Source organism: Strongylocentrotus purpuratus, unplaced genomic scaffold (genome assembly GCF_000002235.5).
Source record: "Strongylocentrotus purpuratus isolate Spur 01 unplaced genomic scaffold, Spur_5.0 spur5_scaffold_6, whole genome shotgun sequence".
NCBI classification, from domain to species: Eukaryota; Metazoa; Echinodermata; class Echinoidea; order Camarodonta; family Strongylocentrotidae; genus Strongylocentrotus; species Strongylocentrotus purpuratus.
The window spans coordinates 37,183,091-37,207,642 of record NW_022145612.1 but is presented as its reverse complement, the minus strand read 5'-3'; the positions used below and the strand labels follow the sequence as shown (position 1 = coordinate 37,207,642).

The 24,552-nt window shown below is 36.9% G+C and overlaps 1 protein-coding gene across 2 annotated transcripts; it reads left to right on the top strand.

The window, feature by feature from the left end:
• The first annotated feature begins 5,761 nt into the window (after positions 1-5,761).
• On the top strand, positions 5,762-24,164 carry LOC586818 (protein RFT1 homolog). 2 transcript variants are annotated; one of them, XM_011676494.2, is made up of 15 exons: positions 5,762-5,868; positions 9,031-9,165; positions 10,148-10,239; positions 10,811-10,927; positions 11,513-11,702; positions 12,498-12,599; positions 13,800-13,934; positions 14,619-14,697; positions 15,581-15,674; positions 15,949-16,036; positions 16,557-16,701; positions 17,534-17,639; positions 18,596-18,724; positions 19,536-19,656; positions 20,847-24,164. In XM_011676494.2, exons 2-15 carry the CDS (start codon positions 9,094-9,096, stop codon positions 21,102-21,104), a joined length of 1,728 nt encoding a protein of 575 aa, XP_011674796.1. In that variant the 5' UTR covers positions 5,762-5,868; positions 9,031-9,093; the 3' UTR covers positions 21,105-24,164. The 2 variants fall into 2 exon arrangements, with proteins under 2 accessions (XP_011674796.1, XP_791675.3); XM_786582.5 differs by lacking the exon at positions 15,949-16,036 and having other exon boundaries at positions 15,581-15,762.
• Positions 24,165-24,552: the final 388 nt, after the last annotated feature.

Here is a 24,552-nt window from a genome sequence, read left to right as displayed (position 1 = left end):
CCACGAATGTAATAATTTCGAATCACCCACAAATGTAATAATGACTTTACCCACAAATGTAATACATTTTAAGTGATATTTTGTCGAATTTGTTCAAAACTAAAACCCTGTAATAAAGCATGGGTATAGCGCGCAGTCTTTACTCCAGACCCGGTTATTTCAAAAAATTAAAAAATCTTCAAATCTAAGACCGTGTTACACCCACAAATGTAATAATGCCCACAAATGTAATAACGCCCACAAATGTAATAACACTTTACCCACAAATGTAACAACACCCACAAATGTAATAACACTTTACCCACAAATGTAATAATTTCACCCACAAATGTAATAACCACTTTACCCACAAATGTAATAATTTTGAATCACCCACAAATGTAATAAATTTGAAGGGATATTTTGTCGAATTTGTTCAAAACAAAAACCCTGTAATAAAGCATGGGTATAGCTAACTACCACCTAGCTAACTACCCCCGGACATCTACCCCCAGTCAACTACCCCCTCCCCGGACATCTACCGCCGGACATCTTACCCCATCCAACTACCCCTCCCCCTGGACAACTAACTTCCCTCCAACTACCCCCCCCCCCCGGACATCTACCCCCAAGCAAATTAAGGTAGTTGGGGGTAGTTGCCCGGGGGTAGTTGGATGGGGGTAGATGTCCGGGGGTAGTTTTCAGGGTGGGGGTAGTTAGCTGGGGGTAGTTAGCTGGGGATAGTTGGATTGGGGGGGGGTAGATGTCCGGGGATATTTGACGGGGGGTTGATGTCTGGGGTTAGTTGCAGGCGCGTAGCCATGGGGGGGGGGGGGGGGGCACGTGCCCCCCCTAAAATTTCCAGGATCGGTTGAAATTTTGTAGACCCCTTTTTTTGACCTCGATCGATTACATGTATGTGCCCCCCCCCCCCCAATATCAAACTCTGGCTACGTGCCTGGGTAGTTGCCCGGGGATAGATGTCCGGGGGGTACTTGACTTGGGGTAGATGTCCGGGGGGGGTATTGTTCGGGGTAGATGTTCAGGGGTAGTTAGCTGGTAGTTAGCTGGGGGGGGGGGTTATCATTCTAGGGGTAGTTAGCTGGGGGTAGTTGGCAGGGGGTAGGTGTCCTCGATTAGAGATTATGTCTGACATTTCTTTCGGGGGAGTCCCCTCTCTCGTGGTTGTAGCTCCATGGTAATGAGCAGTGTCAGAACACTAAAGTTACAACAAATCACAGCAATAAACAAAACTGTGACGGAGACGTTCTTAATATTGAGCACTTAAATCAGGCAGATATATCAATTACTTCATTGTAGTACAATATCCAGAAAGACCAGAAGATATTGTAGAAATCAAAAGCATAGAACAATAAAAGCAAGTGGCAAGGACTGCTTCTTCTGTTACGAAAGTGAATGTGTGCGTGAGTAGAACGTATTAACGTACGGCTATATTGTGACTTTGGACAGTGGGATGAATTTAGACTCTTAAGCCAAGCCAATAACCTAGATAGCCAGATTGTCTGAGCCAGACCGGGACCAGATCTAACAGTAACAGGCACTGACAAGATCTGAATAGATAATCTTACACTATAAAACCATAACCTCTGCAATTTACTCACATTGATTGAGAGAGTATATAGATATTTTATCAGTCAAAGGGTTCTGCAATCGTTCATTCAAAACATGCAAATATGTTTCGCGCGATCTCGTTATACAGCTATTTATGATTTGTTATATGAAAGTACGCGTTGTTATTTGCTTGTTAACCGATTATCATTTCAGACTTGTTCTTGTTTATATAGCTGCTTGAGTGTTTCAGAAGTAGGGAAAACTGTAATATAAATGTGTTTTGTTTGTATTTGCCTTTGAATAAATTTCGTTCTCATGAATTCACACCGTGTACCGCGTACCAATTGGTAGTCTTCAGTATAAGTAATTGATACGTTCATCACATGAAGAAAGGTAATTCATTCACACAGTCATGAAAATATAACATCGCAATCCAACGTTTCAATGTCACTAATAGCGTACATATATATATATATATATATATATATATATATATATATATATATATATATATATATATATAAAATATATGTTACATATCGTGAACATATTTCATAATCACATGCATAAAACAATCAGCGTCAATATTTAAATACATTTAAGGTCACTTATTCAATTACTTTTTTTTCTACGAACATTGAATTCCAGGATATTTGTTGGCGTTAGAATATTTACATGATTAAGAAATCGTCGACGGTCAACGAACCATCGAATCGGTCCCTCCTCTGTGTGTTATATATATGGACCATTTTTACTGATTCGTCAGTTCATGTGACCGCCGACCAATCATTTATTTGTGACGTGTTGTATCCACATATGTAATAATGTAATTTATTTTTAAATGAAAAAAAGAGGAATAAGATGGTGGGTCTTAGTTTCGAAGATTTGTTTAAATTTCTATTTCTTTTGAAATAACCGAGTCTGAAGTAAAGACTACGCTCTAATCCCATGCTTTATTACCGGGTCTTAATTTGGAAGATGGAGGGGTCTTAGTTTAAAAGGTTTTGTTGTTGTTGTTTTTTTGTTGTTGTTGTTGTTGTGACATTGAAACGTTGGATTGCGATGTTATATTTTCATGAGTGCGTGAATGAATTACCTTTCTTCATGACTGTGATGAACGTATTAACTACTTATACTGAAGACTACCAATTGGTACGCGGTACACGGTGTGAATTCATGAGAACGAAATTTATTCCAAGGCAAATACAAACAAAACACATTTATATTACAGTTTTCCCTACTTCTGAAACACTCAAGTAGCTATATAAACAAGAACAATAAAGTAAATAAAAGGTAAAAACAATAAAAGGTAAAGTGTTATTACATTTGTGGGTGTTATTACATTTATGGGCAAAGTGTTATTACATTTGTGGGCGTTATTACATTTGTGGGTGTAACACCCCCCCCCCCTAAAAATTCCAAGATCGGTTGAACTTTTTTTAGACCCCTCCCCAGGACGTTGATCGATTACATATATGTGCCCCCCAAACATCAAACTCTGGCTACGGCCCTGGGGGGAAGGACCCGTGTGCCCCCCCCCCCACCCGCTTCATCATGACGTACGTAGTCCTAACATTAACAATGTAAATGTGTGCGAGCATATCCATGATATTGATCATGAAGTAGGCAAACTGATAACTAGTTCTGCAGAAACACGTCACATTCAAAATGCAATATATCCCCCCTAAATAAAATATACAGGTGTTGTGTATATATTATATTTTGATGACTTAATTATTGCATAATCGCACCAGCATAAAGCATCTGGTGAGCGGACCTCTAACATGTCGAAAAACTCGATATGCCTCAAGTACGTTCTGGTTTAAACACAGCTTGTTTACAACCCGTGCATTCGTGCATTCAACGATATAAAATCCTCAAGGATACAGTATTGTTCATACACAATAAGCTTCAATGCAGATCAGTCAATCGAAATGGTCCATGGTCAAGCAATTAAAAAAAATTGTTAATCAATTTTGCCGATTATCATTGAATGCATGCACCTCATTTGATGATTCCGAAAGTACTTGATTCAAGCTGGACATCGTCGAAGAGACAACAAAAAGTCCTTTTTTCTTTGACTTTCATGATTTTCTTCACTTTCCTTTTTAGTTTTTTTCTCATACTCAGTTTATTCAATTTCTCTGTATAATTCCTACTGTTTTTGTTTCATTCATTTTATTTTCATTCATTTTTATCTCTCCTTTCTAACATCTCTCACTTCTTCTCTTTCACCTATGGGGAATCTGCACGCATTTCAAAATCTTTGCATACAATTATCAATGTACGCGATCAACCTTTTCGGATCGCCATGGATAGTTCATTTACAGATATATTGCTCTTTGTACATGCCTACGGCCGTACAATGGTAGCTGCGACCATGAAAATCTCAGAATATGTAGTTGCATAATTTCCAAACTGGAATAGCTAATCGGTCGATAAGAAACAATGTTTTATAGCTTTAAGGGATAGTTGAGTAAGTTCTGTTTTCAGACCGCAAATGCCTTCAAAGTGCATGCTTATTGCTCTTATTCTTATCTATGACATTAATTTCTAGTGCCCTTTTGGGACCTAAAATTGCTATGAAGGTAATTTTATACCCCAAAATGTGAAGAAAGTAGCCAATACGATCATACAAATTCAGCTCCACGGTGACCGTAAATTAATTAATTAATTAATAATAACAATACATGGGTCAGCTGGATGTGCGTAATAGGGACTTTTAGATTTGCACAACGACAACGTGGATTGCTATGATCGGCGTCCTTTTAGTACACTGCCTTGAATGCTGCAAATCTAAAAGTCCCTAATATAACCAACACGTACGACAAAGCCAACAAAAAATCTTACATCGGCATTGGCTGAAATACAACGTAAAAGGCGCTATTTCGTTTTTTCAACGGCTTTTTCAAATTATCGAATATAATTTTGTGGTGGTACACAAATATTAGAAATCGTTATATTAAAGACCGTCAATACTACTGGGCCAGAAGGGATTAGACCACACAGCGAAGTCACTGACAGGTGGCTATCTTATTAACTCAGCTCTCAACTAACATAAGAAAAAGAGGATCATGGGGGACCAACAGGCACCATTTTCTATATAGAGGGAGCAAGTAGCTACAAGTAGGACAGTGGGGCTTTAATGGATATTTCAGCCAGCTCTGAACTTATTTTGATCAAACAAAGATGATTTTGTCATTTAAATTGTATGTTCTTTCAAATTTGACACTCAGTTTTTTTATTATCTCACTGCAAAAAATTATTTTGTGTAGCGCCCCTGCAACGGGACTCAACTATCCTTTTAATTAATATCTTGACCTTGAGAGGGAGCTATACAACATAACGTGTTTATTCTTTACAAGTTTATAATTAACTTTAGACTCGATTTCAACCGCGACAACGCTTCCAATATGTTCATTGAACCAAATTCATGACCCCATATCAAAACTTTGTATTAGGTACCTTTAATGATGAAATACCAATAGTAATGCCCAGTATTTTAATGAAGAGCAGTTTGCAGGGAAATTCAATAAGCAAGAAAACAACTTCTCCATATGTTACACTTTAATATCAGAAGCTTAAACAAAACAAAAATGAAAATCTCCGTATGACCGTGGAAACAACAATTTTAATGTATCAGTCATTGGTCTTTCCAAAACATGATTAACCGACAACACATGTTCACTTCTATCACTACCGCGCTATATAAGAATAATAGGCTTAGCAGAGGGGGAGGGGTTGCAGCATATATTTCTATAAGGTACCAATTAAAGATACATACTGATAGTGACATGCATATAATTAAAGTCTATTTATTTAAATCCTCATTCCAGGGGGAAAAATCTATCGACCCCCTAGCTCCAGTGGCGTTTATTTTTTAGATGAATTTGAAACAATCTTATCCAACCCCCTCCTAATAAAAAGACAATGTTTCATAATGGGAGACTTCGTGACCTGCTTATTCTTAAAGACAATCTTACACATTGGCCCGAATTCACAAAGGAGGTTTGTCGACAAACCTCGATTTGTCGACAAACCTCCTTTTGTTTCGACAAACCTCCTTTTGTTATTTACAAACCAGGTTTGTAAAAAAAACGCGTCAAAACGCGTCATATGACGTACATAAACCTCGGTTTGTCGACAAACCTCCTTTGTGAATTCGGGCCATTGTGTTTTTGAATGATTGAAATCCGCAAACCCCTTTTTATTGTCCCATGCGCAAGTTAAGCCAGCCCCCTGATTTATCATTATTTATTTGTCTCGGCAAGGATACAATAGAATGTCTTTTCGCTGCGGGTGATGTGTGAAAGAAGGGTAAGATATATAGAAACTTAAGTATGAAAATCACCATTTTAATGGATGTGTCTTCTCTCAGTAATTTAAGATATGTATAATTTTCATTTAAGATGGTAAATGTGGAGTGTAGTATTCGGAAAATATGATTTAAAGGCGTGAATGTGCACTACCTGTAAGCGTTAATAACACTGTTGTCCCATTCATTTAGTTTTCTGTTATGTTTAGTCAATCATCGTGCGCGTGTGTGTGTGCGTGTACGTGTTGGGGGGGGGGGGTGTTGGGGTGGCTAGGTAATAAATGATATTGATATCACCTAGTGCTGTGACTGTCTACATGCTACATGTGTAGAAAATTCATTACACGGATAAAGGAAGAAAACAAATATCACCTGTTTTTCAGCATTTATAAATTGGTGAAGTCAAAATTTCACCCCCAAAAATGTCTGTCATCAGTCTAGAGTAAAGGAGCCGGTAATCGGCCAGCTCCAGTTTTCGGCCGATTGGTTGGATGCAAGGTAAAATCCCTCTAAAATACATCGCATAATAGCATAACACATATCCCACACATAACATAACATACCATGCCAGTGTCACTGAAGAACCACATTTGCAATGAAAAATATATCCTAAAATATCACATTTTAGCGATGTAATCGACGATCCCGCTACCCGAATCTGAAAAATCAAGTATCTTACGCGTGTCTGTAAGAAATATGGGTACCATAAGATGAGCTTTATTTCAAGTATTTTTCAGATTTAGAGCCCGATTTTGTGCTAGTCGCAAGCTCAAAAGTATCTCATCGCATGTATTAAATCAATGCAGCCGCACACCGCAACGCACACACGATATCTCTGTCTAATTCAGATTCCAATATCCGATCACCGCAGTACTAGTTTTTGGCCTGGCGAGCTCCGGGGAGCTCCGGCGTGGGATATCTGCTCCTCCCGCTAGTGCTATAGATCAGCGCGCTTACTATTGACTTTGTACATGCGGCCGAAAACTGGTACGCTATGCCGAAAACTGACTCCGAAACAGTGAAAATTGAAATGAATATTGTCATGGGAATTCGTGATTTTTTTCTGGGATTCTTGTTTTGTTTAAATAATAATAATATTTGCTTCATGATTTGAACAAAAAATGATAATAAATAGGAAGTAAAGGGTCCAAAAAATAGGATTTTGTCTTAAGTGGCCGAAAACCGGCTCCTTTACTCTACAATATAAAGTTTGAATTTCAATGTACTCATTAAATAATCATTTCCATACACTGTACAATGTTGATCCAATGCCGTTGAGTCCCTTCTCTTGTCTTCATGCAAACAATGCCAATCATTGCATTGTGGTCTGATTTTCCCATGAGCGTGATGGTTTTGTGTAGCCCCTAGTTTCTGTCGTGTGCAGTACCGTTACTACAGTAACAACTTTTCCAATGCCGTTGAGTCTCTTTTCTTGTTGTTATGCAAACAATGCCCATCATTGTGGTCTGACTTTTGTATAGGCGCGAGGGTTTTGTGTGCAGTACCCTTACTACAGTAACAACTTTTTCAAGAAAATCCTTGTTCCAACGCTTGTGCAATGTTTTCCCTGAGCGCGAATGCACACTGGTTTCCATTGTCCGTTTCTTTTAGTACATAAAAGTAAATATTTCGAAGCATTGGGGACAGGTCTTACGTGGCTGAAATACTGCTTTTGTTTTTTATAAATTTCATCACCATGTACACTTACGGATAAAATCTCTGTGTACACAGAGAGGAAATTACATGCCAACTCAAAGCACTAATACCACCTAGCCTTCCTGCATGAAGAGTGATGTAAACAAAATCTGCGGGTACAGGAAAATAGCTGTCTTTGTATGCCAATTTGTTAATAATAATAATATGAATTTATAACGCGCATGTATCCGAAACTACCGATCAAGGAGCGACAAAATACATAAGCAGATTACACAAAACAGTTCAACAGATATTATTTCTACACGTAATTAAACTTAAATCTTAGATAAACAGGAATTCAAATCTTATTTAAACAAAAATTCAATTATTGGATAAACAATAATACAGTTCAACATAATATAGTTCTTTAGGTCATGAAACTTAAACATTAGATAAATAAATACGTTTTCAACTGTGATTTAAATTGTTCTGTGGATTCTAATTGTCTAAGATGAGAAGGAAGAGAGTTCTAGAGGGCGGGTGCAGATTTGGCGAAGGACCTGTCTCCATAGATGTAACCGTTCTTGTCATTGGCACGACTAGTCTCGTAGCCTCTGAAGACCTCAGTGACCTCACTGACTGCGTTACTGATACCATCTCAGAGAGGTACTGGGGGGTCTGACCATGCAGAATCTTGAAGGTAGTCAGACAAATCTTGAACACGATTCTCTTCTTTACCGGTAGCCAGTGCAATTGACGAAGGATATGACTTATTCGCGCATACTTCCCTGCCTTAGTAAGAACATGGGCTGCGTTGTTGTGTACTCGCTGCAAACGAGAAATGGCTGAGGAAGGGACACCGACCAGGAGGGCGTTACTGCAGTCCAATCTGGAAGTTACCAAGGCATGGATGATCTGTTCTGTAGTCTGCTTCGACATGTATTTACCGATTCTCCTGACATTCCGAAGGTGGAAATTTGCACTTCTGCAAATGGATGAAACATGCTTTTCCATATTGAACAGATGGTCAAAGACGACTCCCAAATTCCTAGCTGAACTTGATGGAGAGATAGTATGACCACCAACGTTCAGATTTTGAGGTTGAAAAGTTGAGTGATTGTGACGAGATCCAAGCACTATCATTTTAGTCTTTTCTGGGTTCAGTTTAAGGAAACTAGAACTCAACCATGCTTGTATGTCACTCAACTATGATTCCATCTGATCGAAGGTAGCTGAAGCATCCCCTGGACGAAATGTGAGATAGAGTTGGGTGTCATCAGTGTAGAAATGAAACTGAACCTGATGGTAACGAGGTACTTCATGATAATAGTGATTAGTTTAGTGTACTAACGCGCATGCAAGGAGTTCGCTGAATTCAGTGAACACCCTGTACGCATGCCTTTTAAATAGTATTATAATCTATGCAATATTAATCCACTCATATTTGTCTCTTATATTATGAAGAAAAAATATTTGCTGTTAATCATCTTCCTATCTTTGTCCTTTTTTTTTTCTTCTAAATCTTTCAGTCTTCATCATAGACTTCTTTGCATTTTTTGAGACTCTGTAAGGAGAGTTGAAAACCTTCCAAGATGACAGCAGAAAGAGACCAGTCTGTGCTAGCAAGCAGTGCGAGATCAGCATCCTACAACATGGTGCTTCAGGTAATTATTATATCATTAAATGAATTGGGCAAGGTTTTAGTCATTTCCCTTTATAAACCATCAAATGAGCATTATGGGAGCATTATTAGAGTTTGTGAATATAACTGGAATTATGTAATACTCTGACTTATTTTATTGCTATTATTACAGGTATAATAGTAGCATCAGACAGGCCCAAGGAAAGATTAAAATATCTTTTTGTTTTACAAGCTGTTAGTTAAGTGAAAGTTGCTGAAAAATTGTCTTATGCCACATCATCATGGTGTCAATTTAATGAGTTAGCATGCTTCAGAAAGAGTGATTCCTTTAAGCAGTCATATAATATAGATTTTCTAGGTGTTCATGGATATATTACAGTAACCGTAGACTGAATAAACAAACCTTTATAAACAAAATGAAGTAGACTATCCCTTTGGATATTCAGTACCGTCAGTTGAAACTAAACAAACAAAGCTTTATCATACCAAAATGAATAGCCTTTTAATTAAGGGATGTTGTAAGTGTCTTTAGCAACTTTTTCTAATCACATCATCTGTTGAGAGCCTGAAGGGCATTACATGTTTGTATGAGATTATGAGTTAACACCCTTCTGGCTCTCAGCAGAAGATATAAAGTACAGTTTTTAAATTTTTGACCTACCTTCCTAGAACATGCTTTTGTTTAGAACATAATGTATTTAGAGGTTCTGTAAGGATGTTTTATTTCAGGCCTGCTGTAAATGGTCTCTCTTCAAATCCACATTGGAATATATTACATACTAAAGCTGAAGTTGTGTCTAAATATTAAAGCCCATTGAAATTAGATGTTCAAATTCTTTCTTTGCTTTTTTAACATGAGGTAACATTTAATGTGATTATGTATGATTTACATCTCTTAAACTTAAAATCGATTCGTATTTTTGTTTTAGGCTGTACACTCTACCCATGATCAATTAAGCAAGATGGAATACTACATATGCAGTAATGTTTGTATTCTATTTTAGGTGATGTTCCGTGTTCTGACATTCATGCTGAATGCCTTCATCATCAAGTATGGCTATGTGCATGAAGACATGTTGGGGGTCGTCAATGTCAGGTGACTTAAAATGACTATTGTAAAGTCTATGTATTATAAGTCTGGTCTGTTGGTATACAGTACTAGTATGTGAATAAACTATTCTGAATAAATGAAATTGGCTGTGTTTATCTTTAATTCAATTTGAAGAAAGAGGTCAGTTTATGATAGTTAAAATGCCTAGATAAATCCTTTTTCTCAGAGGTTTTTTTTCCAAAGAATATGGTGACACTTTGACTTTTTTCTTTAGTACAATACATATTAATAATTTTCCAAGGGTAGAGTCTTGTGAAAGACAACGGGAATTATCGCTAGATCTCAATATACAAAAATAGATGGGAGAGATGTCCTATATTGAATTATCACAACATCTTGAGATTCTCATATAGACTTAGCCAGATATCTTATATACATGAATTTCTTATTGCTTGTATTTGTCCAATTCTTTCCATCTATCACTAATTTTTACTGTCATTCCTCTGCTTTTAGTCAACATAACTTACTCTATTATTTGACTTGCCCTTCTAACTTGTGAATGCTTGTTTGTTTAAAGTACATTTCTTTTTAATCTCCCTCTCTCTCTCTTTGCTAGATTGATGCTCCTGTACTCCACCATCCTGTTCATAGCCAGAGAGGCATTCCGCAGAGCTTGTCTTAGTCAAAGTAGCAAGCACTACTGGCCACAGGTCATCAACCTCCTATGGTGCTCGTGAGTACTCCATCCTTTCATCCAAAAAAAGGAGGTTATTATGTAACAAATGAAGGGGAATGTAAATTTATGATCATGGAGGGATACGTGACCCAACTCTGGTTAGATTAACCGATTATCTATTTTGAAATGTTGGAAAACATAAATTAAGATTGCATGCAAAATTACATTTGTTTTGTTTGTCCATGTACAGTTTAAATATTACTTCTTAACCAGGGAAATTTCACAATTCTTTTAATAATGGCATGAAGAAAAAAGAAACTTGACATGAAGTGAATTGTTTTGAGAAGTATTTCTTTGTTACATCACTGGCCATCAAGCTTTTAACTGACTCTGTCTGATATTATTTTAAACATGATGCATGATGATGCATGATTTTTCCTTTAGCTGAAAGTCGGGATGTTGAGCTATGTTGGTTATATTGAAGGGCCAAAAAAGAAGAAAAAGATCATGCAATGATTTTAACATTAAAGCTGCTTTACAACATTCTAGATTTTTTAGAGTGACCTGTCTGTACAAGATTATTCTGTTCAGAATTGGAACTTACTAATTTGTCATGTCCTTCTTTCTATCTTTGTCATTCAGGTTACCCCTGGGTGTGGTATGTGCCACCATATTAAGCTATGTCTGGATAGCCCTCTTGTCCCAGCCAGACCCTAATATCGTTCCACATTACAACACCTCCGTCCTGGTCTTTGCCTTCTCGGCTGTGATCGAACTAGTGGCTGAACCATTTTGGGTGGTCGGGCAGGCCATGCTCTTTGTTCGCCTCAAGGTAATTAGCGATGTACACTGTGATGTTCCTTTCTGATTACTGTGCTTGGTTGGTGCAGATGCATGCACTTGCCTTGTTTATTGTTTATCTACAAATCCCAAACCCTGAAGCATTTTACAATATAAACCACACCCTAAAGATCATCCCACATTACAACACTTCTGTGCTGGTCTTTGCCTTCTCGGCTGTGATTGAGCTCGAGGCAACACCTAAGTCCTAGGGTTGGCTCTTTTTTTAGGCCTCAAGATTTAATCAAGATATGCAGGGTATTTTTTAAAACAATGTATCATTTTTATTTATGCTTGTCTTGTTCATATGGTGTATAAGTCATGAAGACCAAAGTATTTTACAAAATTGATTAATGAAAGGGTCTTCAGATTGATTTGTTCCAAATCTGTTTGAAAAGTTATTGGGAAACTTGCGGGGGTTTGTATAATAAGTTTTTTTCTTCTTCATTTTCTTTCATTTCGAGGTGTTTTGAGATGTAATGATTTGAATTCTATCCTTTTTACCTACAATTCAAAAATTTTATAAACAACAAATATTGTATTTGGAGTATTTGAAGGTATTTCTTCAAGGCACCAAAGCCTAACTTTGCATACTTGCTTCTGTAACATAACAGTAACAGTTTTCAAACAACATCAAATCAACCTGTTGTGAATGTAGTAGAAAGAGAGGCTGTGAGGTTGTATATATTCTGCAAAAAGATTGCTTTTGCTACCTTATGATTTGAAGTAATTTACCTAAATAATAAAAATGTATCTAACAGGGTATTCGTTTTTGTTTTGTAACCAGGTGGTGATTGAAGGGATAGCTATTGGAATCAGATGTTCTTTGACTGTCTTCTTCCTCATCATCAACCCTCAAATTGGAATTACTGCTTTCTGCATTGCTCAGGTAATGGACATACGTTAGTTTAAAGATAATTTTTGAGTAGTTCTAGTCACGCAATTACATGTTGTTGAAAGAAACTATCTAGAAGTTTGGGGGAATGGTCTATTATTTTGTCCATAAGATTATATTGTGAGTTTTTTTTCTTCATAGAATCATCAAAATGATATCAAATTGACCCAATCTTGCTGAAAACCACATAGAATGTAAAGCACTACACATGGAATGGGTATATATGGGACTACACACAGAGCATCAAATTCATGCTAGATTACCCTTGTCTTATGAGCACAGGAAACTGTGTGTGATTTCATTGATTACTTTTACACTAATCAGATTTTTTATTCAATTACAAATTATTAGTCGGACATATCTATTCAACACAATTGATTTCATAATCAATTCTGTAAATGGTGTATTTGTTGCTATATGAAGCTTAAGCTACTTTACCTCATGTATTACTGACCACACTTAAAATTGCCATATATCTTGGCCCGTTTCATAAAACTTTTCATCAATAACAAATGCTAGAAATCAAATGCAATGTCAGTAGCTTGTACAGTTTTTGTAATTTGTTATATTGATAACAAGTTTGATTAAAGAGTGCCCTGATGATTATAATAATTTGCAAGCCCTACTAGAGCTTCCATCAGACAAACATTCAAGTGAGTTTATTCTATTGGTGTCAATTTATATTTGTAATATACTATGATATTGGACATTAAAGAGGCATGTTCCCCGTATTCCAGAGGGCGTTCAAAATACGTACCCGCTGGCGGACGGTGCTAGCTGCCTATTGACACCAACAGAATACGGCTCTTACGCAGATGGCATGTTCCGAATGCCCGGACAATACCGATTATCGCATACATGTGCCGAAGTAATGCCAATCGCAGTTCGGCTCTAAGATTCGGCTGCTGTTTCCGCCCACTTTCGTGACGTCGCGATCGTCAGCGATCAGCTGGCTTGGCGAAGGCAGGCCAGGCCGCGCGTACTTTGATTGACAGCTGTATGCAAATTAGAAGTCGATCTTCGGAACCAAGATGGCGATGACTAGAGCAGCGATAACTACACTGGCGGGAACGTGCCACTTTAAGTGATCAAATACCTTGGACCAGTCCTGAGATATATGTCCATGTCTAGGTCTAAATTTCATGATATAACATTGTATTAACTACTCTCTATTATTTTATCTCTTTTTTTCAGATTGTGTACAGCTATGTCTGTGTGTTCTTATACTTCCTCTACTTCTCCAACTATGCCACATTCCTCGCCAAGAAAGATGACTCATTTCCCATCAAAGCGGCACGAGATTTCTTCCCCCGCCATCTCCCGGACAAGGTACCTTGAAATAACGATTTGGAAAATTTTGTTGTGCGTTGTTGTGTTTTTTAATTTGCTAATGTGCATTTTTTTCGAGGGAAGAGGCAGGAAAGGAATTTCAGAATCTGGAGGGCTAATCATGCCAATTCAAGTTTTTGAAATAAACATTCAGGCCTTATTTGCTATTTTGTTTGTGCATTCCTTTTTAATATGATTTTGTAGATGGTTGATGCTACTTTTACAGGATAAGTACTTTGTATGGACAGCAAGCAGTATAAATGAAATGTGAAAACTAGGCTATTAATTCCAGGTTTCCCAGGCATATTCAAATAAGGAATCCATTTACATGCACTAATCTCTCTTAGATTCAAACAATAAACACATTTCACCCTTTTGTGTATGAAAATAGATGTAAATAGAGTACATTTCATGCACTACATCACAGAAGGAGGGGGTTCTACCTGAAGTACAATACTTGTGTTGGTCAACCCTACAAAAAGTTATGAAATCATTAGCTACTACACTTTAACAATACTGGTCATTTTAAAATGCTACATCATTCGTTTTTCAACCATAGTTACCTGCGTTGAATATTTTTTTTCTTAATTTGTTGATTCTTTGTCTTTAATAGACAGGGCACCCCTTTTCTGGCAGGCACACATAGCCATAAAACTATTTTTTTTTCGTTATTATTGATTAAAGCCTTGGACAAGTCCAGAGTTGGCCAGACTGACTTGGAGTTTCTTCAAGCAAGGTTTCCTCAAGCAGCTCTTGACTGAAGGTAAGTGATGCACAATATTTTGGCCTGTTTTTGGACCTTTTTACAGGAACTGCCAGGGCAGTGGGACCTGGGCCGGTATTCAATTCATTACTTAGCATTAGTAAGAAATTTACTAAGTAAATGGCTAAGCAAAGAAATTTACTTATCTTGTATTGAAATCGCATTTTAGACTCATACTTACTTAAGACAAAATCTAAGTAAAATACTAACTGATTAGCATTGTGACATCACGTGGTCAATCAAAACTAACGCGCAATCAATGATAAAATCGTGCGCAGGTTATAATACTGCGTAAGAAAACCATATGCCTGCCAATTAAGTATTTTATCTAAGCCAAATACTAAGTAAAAAGCTTAAATTTTGTACTTAAGTATTGAATTGTATACAGGCCCAGGGCCCCTTTGCATAAAACTTACCATTGATGGTAACTTTGCCATCAATGGCAACTACCATAGAAACCAGGCTCAACAGCCAATCAAATCAAGGTGTCCATGGTAGTGACAATAATTATTGTTGGCAAAGTTACCATCAATGGTGAGTTTTGTGCAACGGGGCCCAGCTGTCAACAAGTTACGTTAATACCTGAAGTAGCTATTGTTTGCAATTGCAATTCATAAATCTTAGTACACATCTTATAGATTGTTTTGGGTTATCTATTGATGAAAGGTAAAAATATCAGATAATAAAACATAAATAACACTGGATAAGAATCTGTGATATAGCAATGTCTGCAGAGAAGTATTGGCAGAAAATGTGCTATCGTTGCAAGCAGGTTGGCAATAGGAAATATTGCAAGGGGATTATGTCAACAAAATATGTTCCTCTTGCTTCTAGAGTATGCTTATAATTTTAGTTTGTGCATCCTTGAACTGATTATTTCTAGGTGAACGCTATGTAATGACCCTTCTGAATGTGCTGAGTTTCAGTGGTCAAGGAATCTATGATGCAGTGAACAATCTGGGTGCATTGGCTGCTAGGTTCATCTTCTTGCCCATAGAGGAGAGTGGTTACATCTTCTTTTCACAAACATTGAAGAGAGGCCATAGCTTCAAGCAACAAGATAAGGTACTTGGCTCTGTGATTTTGATATGTTGTAGCAACTTTAGCTTGCTAGGTTAATCTTCTTGCACTTGAAGAAGAGCAGTACCCTATTCTTTACACACAAACTGTAGAGAGGTCATAGCTTCAAGCAACAAGATAAGGTACTTGGCTCTGTGCTTTTGATATGATGTAGAAAATTTAGCCTGCTAGGTTCATCTTCTTGCCCATAGAGGAGAGTGGTTACATCTTCTTTTCACAAACACTGAAGAGAGGCCATAGCTTCAAGCAACAAGATAAGGTACTTGGCTCTGTGCTTTTGATATGTAGTAGCAAATTTAGCCTGCTAGGTTCATCTCCTTGGACTTAGAGGAGAGTGGTAACCTGTTCTTTACGGACAAACATTAGAGTGGTCATACCTTCAAACAGTAAGAAAGAGCACTTTGTTATGAATGTTAATGCTGATCAAATGTGTATGACCAAACCACTGACCTCCTTTCCTTTGTTCATGCACGACTGCCTCCTGAAACGATCGACACATGTTAAACTGGCGTCCACCCTGAACGCTGATGTTTGATACCAAATTGTTGCAGTGCCAAAAATATGATAATTATTGAAATGTGGGTGATTATGAAAAATCAGTTCTGATTTTAGGTGTATCTAAACCAAACAAAAAATATAAAGAAACAATTTCAAAAATACTAATTCTAGAAATTACAATAAACAACTGTTAGTGATTAAAATTACATTGTTTTAATTTTGTTATTGTAAATGTAATTATTTAATTTTCATCCTGCTTTGATTTATTTCATTCTTTCCAGGATTCCATCCAGTTAGCCTCCAAAGTGTTACAGGCTCTGCTAAAGTTTGTTGTTCTAGTTGGTTCCATCATTCTCATCTTTGGCTTTGCCTATTCCTACCTCCTACTGGACCTGTATGCCGGTCCTGTGCTTAGTTCTCCCCCAGGTAGGTCTAAATCAACATCCTTTAGCCATTCAAGCCCTATTGCCTCCAGAGACCATTCTATCTTCCTCTATTGTCCTCATGTGTTGCTGTTCGTACTCCTTCATATATCCACATGTACTCCTGCAATCTAGTCGTAGCCATTGCTAAGTTTTCCAACAGATTGGTCTAGATCGATAGCCTGCTCTTCTGGTTGGCCCTAATACGCTCTTGTTTAGTGATGTCAACTCATACATTTACCTTTCCCTGGGCCCTGTCCTTTAAATACTTGCGATTGCTTGTGATCAATCACAAATATTTATAGGATATATTTATATCTCTTATGTACATAGTTGCAATTAATATCCATTGCAAATAAGTTGCAATTAATGGCAATTTTTTATAAGATGGGGCCCTGATCTTTATTCTGGCCCTGTGCATAATATTAAATCAGATCTCGACCTAGATTGATAGTCTAAAGTTCACTAATGTTCAACTTGGGTTGATAGTATACTTCAGGGCCCATATTAATATAGAAAACCTAATTGTCAACTGCATTTACATATATGTACCCAACTAAAGAGGATATTTAGTTGAAGTGTTTAATAAGATAAATTAAAGTGACTGCAGACCCTAATATTTGCTTTCATGCATCTTCCTATTTCCTTCTATACTTCCTTTCTGGCCCTGTTTTAAGTTCTTTACCAGGCACATAGAAACGTTGTTGAAGTCTGTTTGTGAATGACTTACGTACATGTGTAGTCATTTATCAGTGCACCTAACTGGATTTTTTGCATATGAAAATGCATTTTTGCTTTTGATTTAACAGAATCTTTATTCACCCAATAATGTTCAGGTCCCAAGCTCCTACGCTGGTTCTGTGTCTATGTTTTACTGCTTGCTATTAATGGAACTACTGAGTGCTTCGTTTTTGCTGCAATGAGCCAACAAGAAGTAGACAGGTAACAACTCGCATTTTGTTAAATGTTGTTCCTTAAAAGTATTTTATGCATCTGAGAGAATGAGAGAGAGAGAGAGAGAGGGGGGGGGGGGGTGTGAAAATATGTGTATGGTCAATAGAGGGAGACATTGACAGAAACACAAATAGACACACTCACAATGGCCCAAATTCACAAAGGAGGTTTGTCGACAAACCTTGGTTTTCGTGCGTCATATGACGCGTTTTGACGCGTTTTTACAAACCAGGTTTGTAAAAAACGCATCATATGACATTCATACGAAAACCAAGGTTTGTCCACAAACCTCCTTTGTGAATTCGGGCCAAAGAGTCAGAGATACAAAAGGAGAGAAAAGATAGAGCAAGATACAGAGAGTGGGAGAGAGAGAGGAATAGAACAAAGAACACTTACCTTTGACAGTATCATTGGCCCTCTCAAGTTTCCATGCAGGTTTTAATGGGTACTTGAGGTGATTTATTGCTGCTCTTAGGCTGAAATACCATTACAAGGGTGATATATAGATTGGATAGTGAGAGGGGATAGATTTTTTCTCTGATAAGTGAAAACAAGTGTGTAGGTAAATTTTGTTTTATTTTTTTATAAATGTTTGCTGTCAGGCTGTATGATACCGTACTTGCTCCTGCAACAATTGCTCTGGGCCTATTTCCTGCATCAACCAAATTCTTAACTTCAACCCTGGACCCAACAATATACTAAACCCTTAACCTAAACCTAAACCTAAACCTAACCCTAACCCTAACTTAAAACCCAATTCCAACCCTAAACCTAACCCTATAAATGTTCCTTCGATGATCAAAATGCCGGAGCAATCATTGCAAGGGCATATGTTGGGTCACTGTTTTGTGTATACAACCTTAGGAGGCATTTTGTCTGATGGGTTTATCCAAATATATCTCCATCCCTGTTAATTTACCTGCATCAACGTTCCTTCCCTGCAGGTATAATACCAAGATGCTAGGGTTCTCAATCGTATTTCTCACATCATCATGGTACCTCACTAAGACTATTGGAAGTGTTGGCTTCATCCTTGCAAATTGTCTCAACATGCTCGCAAGAATTATACACAGGTGAGTTGGACGTTCATTTTGGGGGTATTCAGAATCGTGTGTGTAAGACCCATGAAAGATTTTCAGCTTTAAACCCCATTTTGTAGTATTTACTTCTGGGTTTTTAACCTCATTGATCACTTTCTAGATTGTGATGTAACTTTGACAAAATGTGGCTCATTATTATAATTAGATACATGATATCTATGGTTCAGATTTTGAAGATCACTTGCTATTTTAAAAATAAACTGAATATTTTCAAGGGCTAATTAATTTTGATGAATTTCCATTTTGAATATCCCATTTATTGAAGTTATGCTTTAATAAAGCCCCTCTGCACTAATTTGGCATGGAGGGATTAGACCTCCCTGTGAGGTCACTGGCAGGTGGTTATCTCATCAAATCAGCTCTCAATTAACATTAGAAAAAGGGCATCATGGGGGATCAACGGGTACCGCTTAGGCATTGTTGGCAGTATAGAGGGCGTATTTAGCTATAAAAAGTGCGGTGGGGCTTTAAAAATCTGTTTGAAGAGTGATTAATCTTGTTTTGTTTCCTGATTGCCTGAATTAACTAGAGATGCTTGTTCAATATGTTAAGGTTGTTTGATTCCCATTTTGCCACTGAAATCTTTCAATTACTGAATGCCTTTTGAAATATTTGATAGAAATATAACAAGATATTCATACATTCATTCCTCAAAATCTTATAATCTCTCAATGACTGAAAATACATTAAAAGTTTATGAGAAGAGTAATTAAGTCTATCTGAATCCCTCCTTTAAAGATCATTCAGTGATTTGAATTACCTATGTTTTTTTTCTTTTCCCCAGCATCTATTTCATCACAAAGTTCTACTCTGGGAGTTCGATCAGACCACTGAGAGGGTTGTTCCCATCGGTCTATGTTCTCATCACTCTAGCTTTCTCATGGTTAATCACTACCATGTCAGAAGTAAGAAGACATTCCATGTTGTCATCAATATTTTTTTTGCGAACAATTATTTTATTATATGGTTTACCAAATTGTTGGACAAAAACCACTTGTATAAAATTATAGGGGTGTTTAACACATGTTCCTGCGCTATTCCGACCGCAGTCAGTTTCTTACACTAATCCTAAACCCTTACCCTGAGCCTGACCCTTACCCAGACCCTTACCCAGACCCTAAACCCTAACCTCCGGCTTAAACCTTACCCCTACACAGACCCTAAAACCTCAGTCTAAACCCAACCTTAACTCTTAACCCTACCCCTTACCTTGGCATTCAGTAATGCATCCTGGAGCAATTGTCACTAGAGCTAATGTTGGATCAACAAATTGTGATTAGAAAAGCATGGGAGTAGGGTGTTTGTAATGACAATTTTAATTGTTGGTTAATTAGTACCAGGTGTGTGGTTTTAAATCAATTTCAATCACTGTTGTAAAGAAGTCATGATTGCTTTGAAAGAAAATTATTGAAGAGATTTGTATATGGGAGTTGTAATCCAAGATAGTTCACGCAAAGTAAAGTTGTACCTTCCCTAGATCTCATTCTTCTCTCCCTCTCTCTCTCTCTCTCTCTCTCTCTCTCTCTCTCTCTCTCTCTTTGTCTGTCTGACTCTGTCTCTGTCTCTCTGTGAACTTTAGTGCCTTACCGCGCCACCAAGTTTATGTGTATAACCAAAAATATTTGAGACAAGTTTTTTGTATATGGTTGAAGTTTTATTGTTTATAAATTATAATGATAAAATAAGTGTTCCATGGTATCAAATTCATAGTTCATGGAACCGTTGTGAATAGATTGGTTTACTAACATATTCAAATATAATGTATACTTTTTAAACAAGGTTGTTCTTGACAACCCAAAAGCTTTCCCAAGGCTTGCCCAACAAAGCAACAAGTAAAAATATATATGCAGACTGGATTTCAAGAAGTGTAGTTCAGTCATTAATAACAGGTTAACTCGTCACTAGGTCCCTAGGAAAGAAACATCCGTAAATTTAAATATATGTTAGTAAATCAGTCTATTTCAGGAGGAAAGAAACTTTTCTTAACCAAATATTTAAATGTTTATTGTTCAGATTTAAATTATGTGTCTATGGCACTGAGTGGAAAGGTTAATTTTTCGGTGAATAATTTGAGCGTTATCTCTTTGCTCCCCAGCTGAAGTACCGTCAGAAGACATGGTCAGACAGGTTAACTCACATAGGCATCGGTGGAGCTTGTTTACTGGGTGTCTTGATAGTCATCGTCTTTACAGAAGCACAACTCGTATCCTTCATCAAGGAGCAATGGAAAGAGAGAAGGAAAGCAAAAGAAGAGGAGAAGAAGAAGAGATCAAAACTGATAGAACAGGAAGAGGAGGATGAGGGGGAGAGACATGAAGATGAAAGGATACCGGGTAAGGAGAAAGTGCAGTGATCGCAGCCAGATGTCAGAAGTGTCTGCAATGGGAGCAGTGGAAAGGGAGAAGGAAAGAAAGGAAGAGAAGAGGAAAAAACACACAGGAAGAGGAAAGACGTGAAGATGAAGAAAGGAGAAGGTACGATGGTTCCAGCAAGAGATTAGAGGGGGGAAAGGGGACCAAGAATAGTAGACTGAATCGTTACGACTGTACGAGAACTCCAACGAACAAGAAGTGCCTTTCCCTGATTGTGAACTTTCAGTATCGGATTGTGTTAAACACACCAAAGTTAAAGAGATAATGTGCTTAATAATGGTGTTTGAAATGTTTGATTCTTTAAGAAATCATATATTTTGCATTGATGTTTGTGTGTGTCCTTTTTCCTTTCAATGATCCTTCGCTCAAAGAAATTGTGTGTAAAATCATGAATCTTAAAGCGTATTTAGTTGATACAATATTCATGTTCTGTTCATTTCTTGGAGATTTATTTGATTATAAAAATGCTTCAGGAATATTTGTGGCCAAATTAGTCAGACACAGCGACCTCATATTCAAAATGATCAGCCATTTTCCAACCCTCACACCATAGTAATCCTACTGTAAAACATTTCCAATAAATGTGACAAAGAAAGAAAATACAACTCCATAGTGAGGACTAGGGATTGTGTTTCAGCGTTTGAAACTTTTAGATAGATATTATTAAAGCTAAAGATTTTTTCTAGAATATGATTTGTACTTGAGCATTCAATATTTGATGTTAAATGTATTACAAGGTAGCTATTTCATTTCAATTCTATTCAGGGTATTTTGGGTTTTGTTATTCTAAAACTTTTTAGATTTTAGATTTATTTTTCTTCTTCAAATAAAGGTAGGTAACTATTTTGCACCATTACACTACAATTTCATTCAGATTGCAAACCAAATCCAAAATAAGAACACTAGAAATAAATGATTGCCTTTCAACAGGAACAAGTATCTCCTGTTTTAATAGTTGTACTGTTCTGAATACATACTTAATTAAGAGATGAAATTTTATCCTTTTGATGTGTACAAAATTTATTTGCAAACAGCGTTGGGGGATGTTTTATTCCTATATCCAGTTTACTTCCCATTTAGCTCTACCTTAAGAAACTAAATAAAAGAGATTCCATTAGTAGACAATAATGCTCCATGACAGGGTGATGTGGGCTGAATTGAGTGGCTTAATTAGTGAAGTGGCACGAAAAGACACATCTTAAAATCCAAAAATGCACAATTGTTGGAAATCATAATTTCATCACATTTAGGTAAAAGTACATCATTGGAATACATGTCCTATCTCAATTAGGCTTAATGTTTATCTATACTTAAGAGTAAGATATGTCCCCCCAAAAAAGGTTTTAATACACAAACATCACTAGCTATTTCATCTTGTACGTTCTTGAACCATCTTTTGCGTTCTTGAAATGTCTTTTTGTGCCATTTCATTTCGCTAAGCTACCTTTAAATACTTCAATTGTTTAAGGACTTTTGTGAAATTGTCTGAATAAGGGGCATCTATCCAAGTCGTAACCCAGTAAAATGTAGTTACCATTAACAATTAAGTCAACGTCATGCAAACAAATAAGGAAAAATCATTCTTAGTTAATTTGTGTTGAAAACATCCTAAATGCTGGCATCTATCCAAGTTATATACCAGTGAAGTTGTGTTACCTTTAATAATTTAGTCAAAGTCATGCTAACAAATACGGTAATGTCATTCTTGATTGATTTCCTTATGCTTGCCACTGCCTCACATTCCTCATAAGAGCAAGGTACACTAGCGGAGACGTACTTATGTTTATTTTGTTTGTTTTATTTCAGTAGTCGTGTTTGGAGCTCATTATTCGGTGCAAAGGTGGTGTTTGTTCTTTACCATTTGTTGTAACTGTTTGTGTTTCATTTTTATTCTTAACATTGTAATGCATTATCAATTTCTGACATTGCAATGTTAATTACGATTTTTTTTTTGTTGGGGGGGGGGGGGGGTGCAGAATACGGTTTTGTTATTACCATGGTTATAGGAGATATTTTGAAATGGAATACAAGATCGACTTTAAGGAACTCGCATTACAGAAGACTGAAAAATGTAATGTGTAGAAACTTTCAAGAAAAATTGACTGCCTTATTTAAGGGAGTAATTTCAGGTGATAAAAGGAAAAAAAAGACAACCAAGGGCAATGTCGCCCTGATAGTCTTTCTGAAAAGCCTTGGAGATAAATTTGAGTTCTGGTCATGCGATCTCATTGAGAAAGAGTTGATTATGTAGCATATAAGAATTGGTGTTTCGGCCTACTGCAAGGTTCTTGAATCTGATGTTCTTCCACACTTGCATAATAACAATGAAATTGCTCACAAATTATATTTCACCTCTCCCCAGAATTCAACCTTCTCTTTAAAATGCTTGACTCAAAAGGTTACCAATACACAAACTCACACACCACGTTCATCAAATTGTATTGCTTTAAATTAGAATGTTGAGTGTCAGTTCTCCAGGATTTCTGTGCTGTTTGTTCTCTGAGAACATCTTTAAAGATCACATTCATTGAATCTTTTTCACAATCGGATTGATTCAGGCTTTGATAATGAAAGCATGTTATCATTTGGCTTTTAAGCCGTCTGGTTATATATAAATCTAATTGTGTAGAAATCAATGAATTCGAACATTAAGACACCTCTTTAAAGACATGTGATATATATGTAATCTTGTCATTTTTTGTATATTTACTAAAGTGGTGTTCCACGAAGTCCATCTCAAAGTATTTGGTAGCCAAATGAAAATTTCAGAATATTAATGATTACTATTACTGTCATAAAATATAAAGTTTTATTATTTAACTGAAATGCCGAGATTTATGTACATGTACAAGACCCATACATCATGTTCAGATTTTGCTCTTTAAACATTTTTTTTAAGGTAATGTTAGCTGTCTATATTTCCTTAACTAGCTGAAATTCGTGAACAACTGAGTTATTGAGATTGTTGGTATTGATAATGACTGAAGAGAAATCAACATTGAAAGCTATAAGAGAAAACAAATACAGTTTTGTGTCCGGCCCCCCCCCCCCAAAAAAAAATCCTCTTTAAATGCACTTTTCTCCCATTTCTATTCATTGTTGGTCAGTTTGAGATTTATCAAGATGATTGATTAGCACTTTATAATAATAATAGCTCGCATTTATAATGCGCCTCATACTTTGTTTCTAGACGCAGCACATATTATTACCCCGGTCATCGGATTCATGCTTACCCGCACACAAGGTATGCACATTCTCCACTCCCTGGGGAGCATTCCAGCCAGTCGCCATTTTACAAGCGCCATTGCTAATCAAACCACATTAACTTTCGCATCCTACCGGGTACCCATTTAACACCTGGGTGGAGAGTGGCAAATGTAGATCAATGTCTTGCCAAAGGACATTAGTGCCGCGGTGGGACTTGAATCG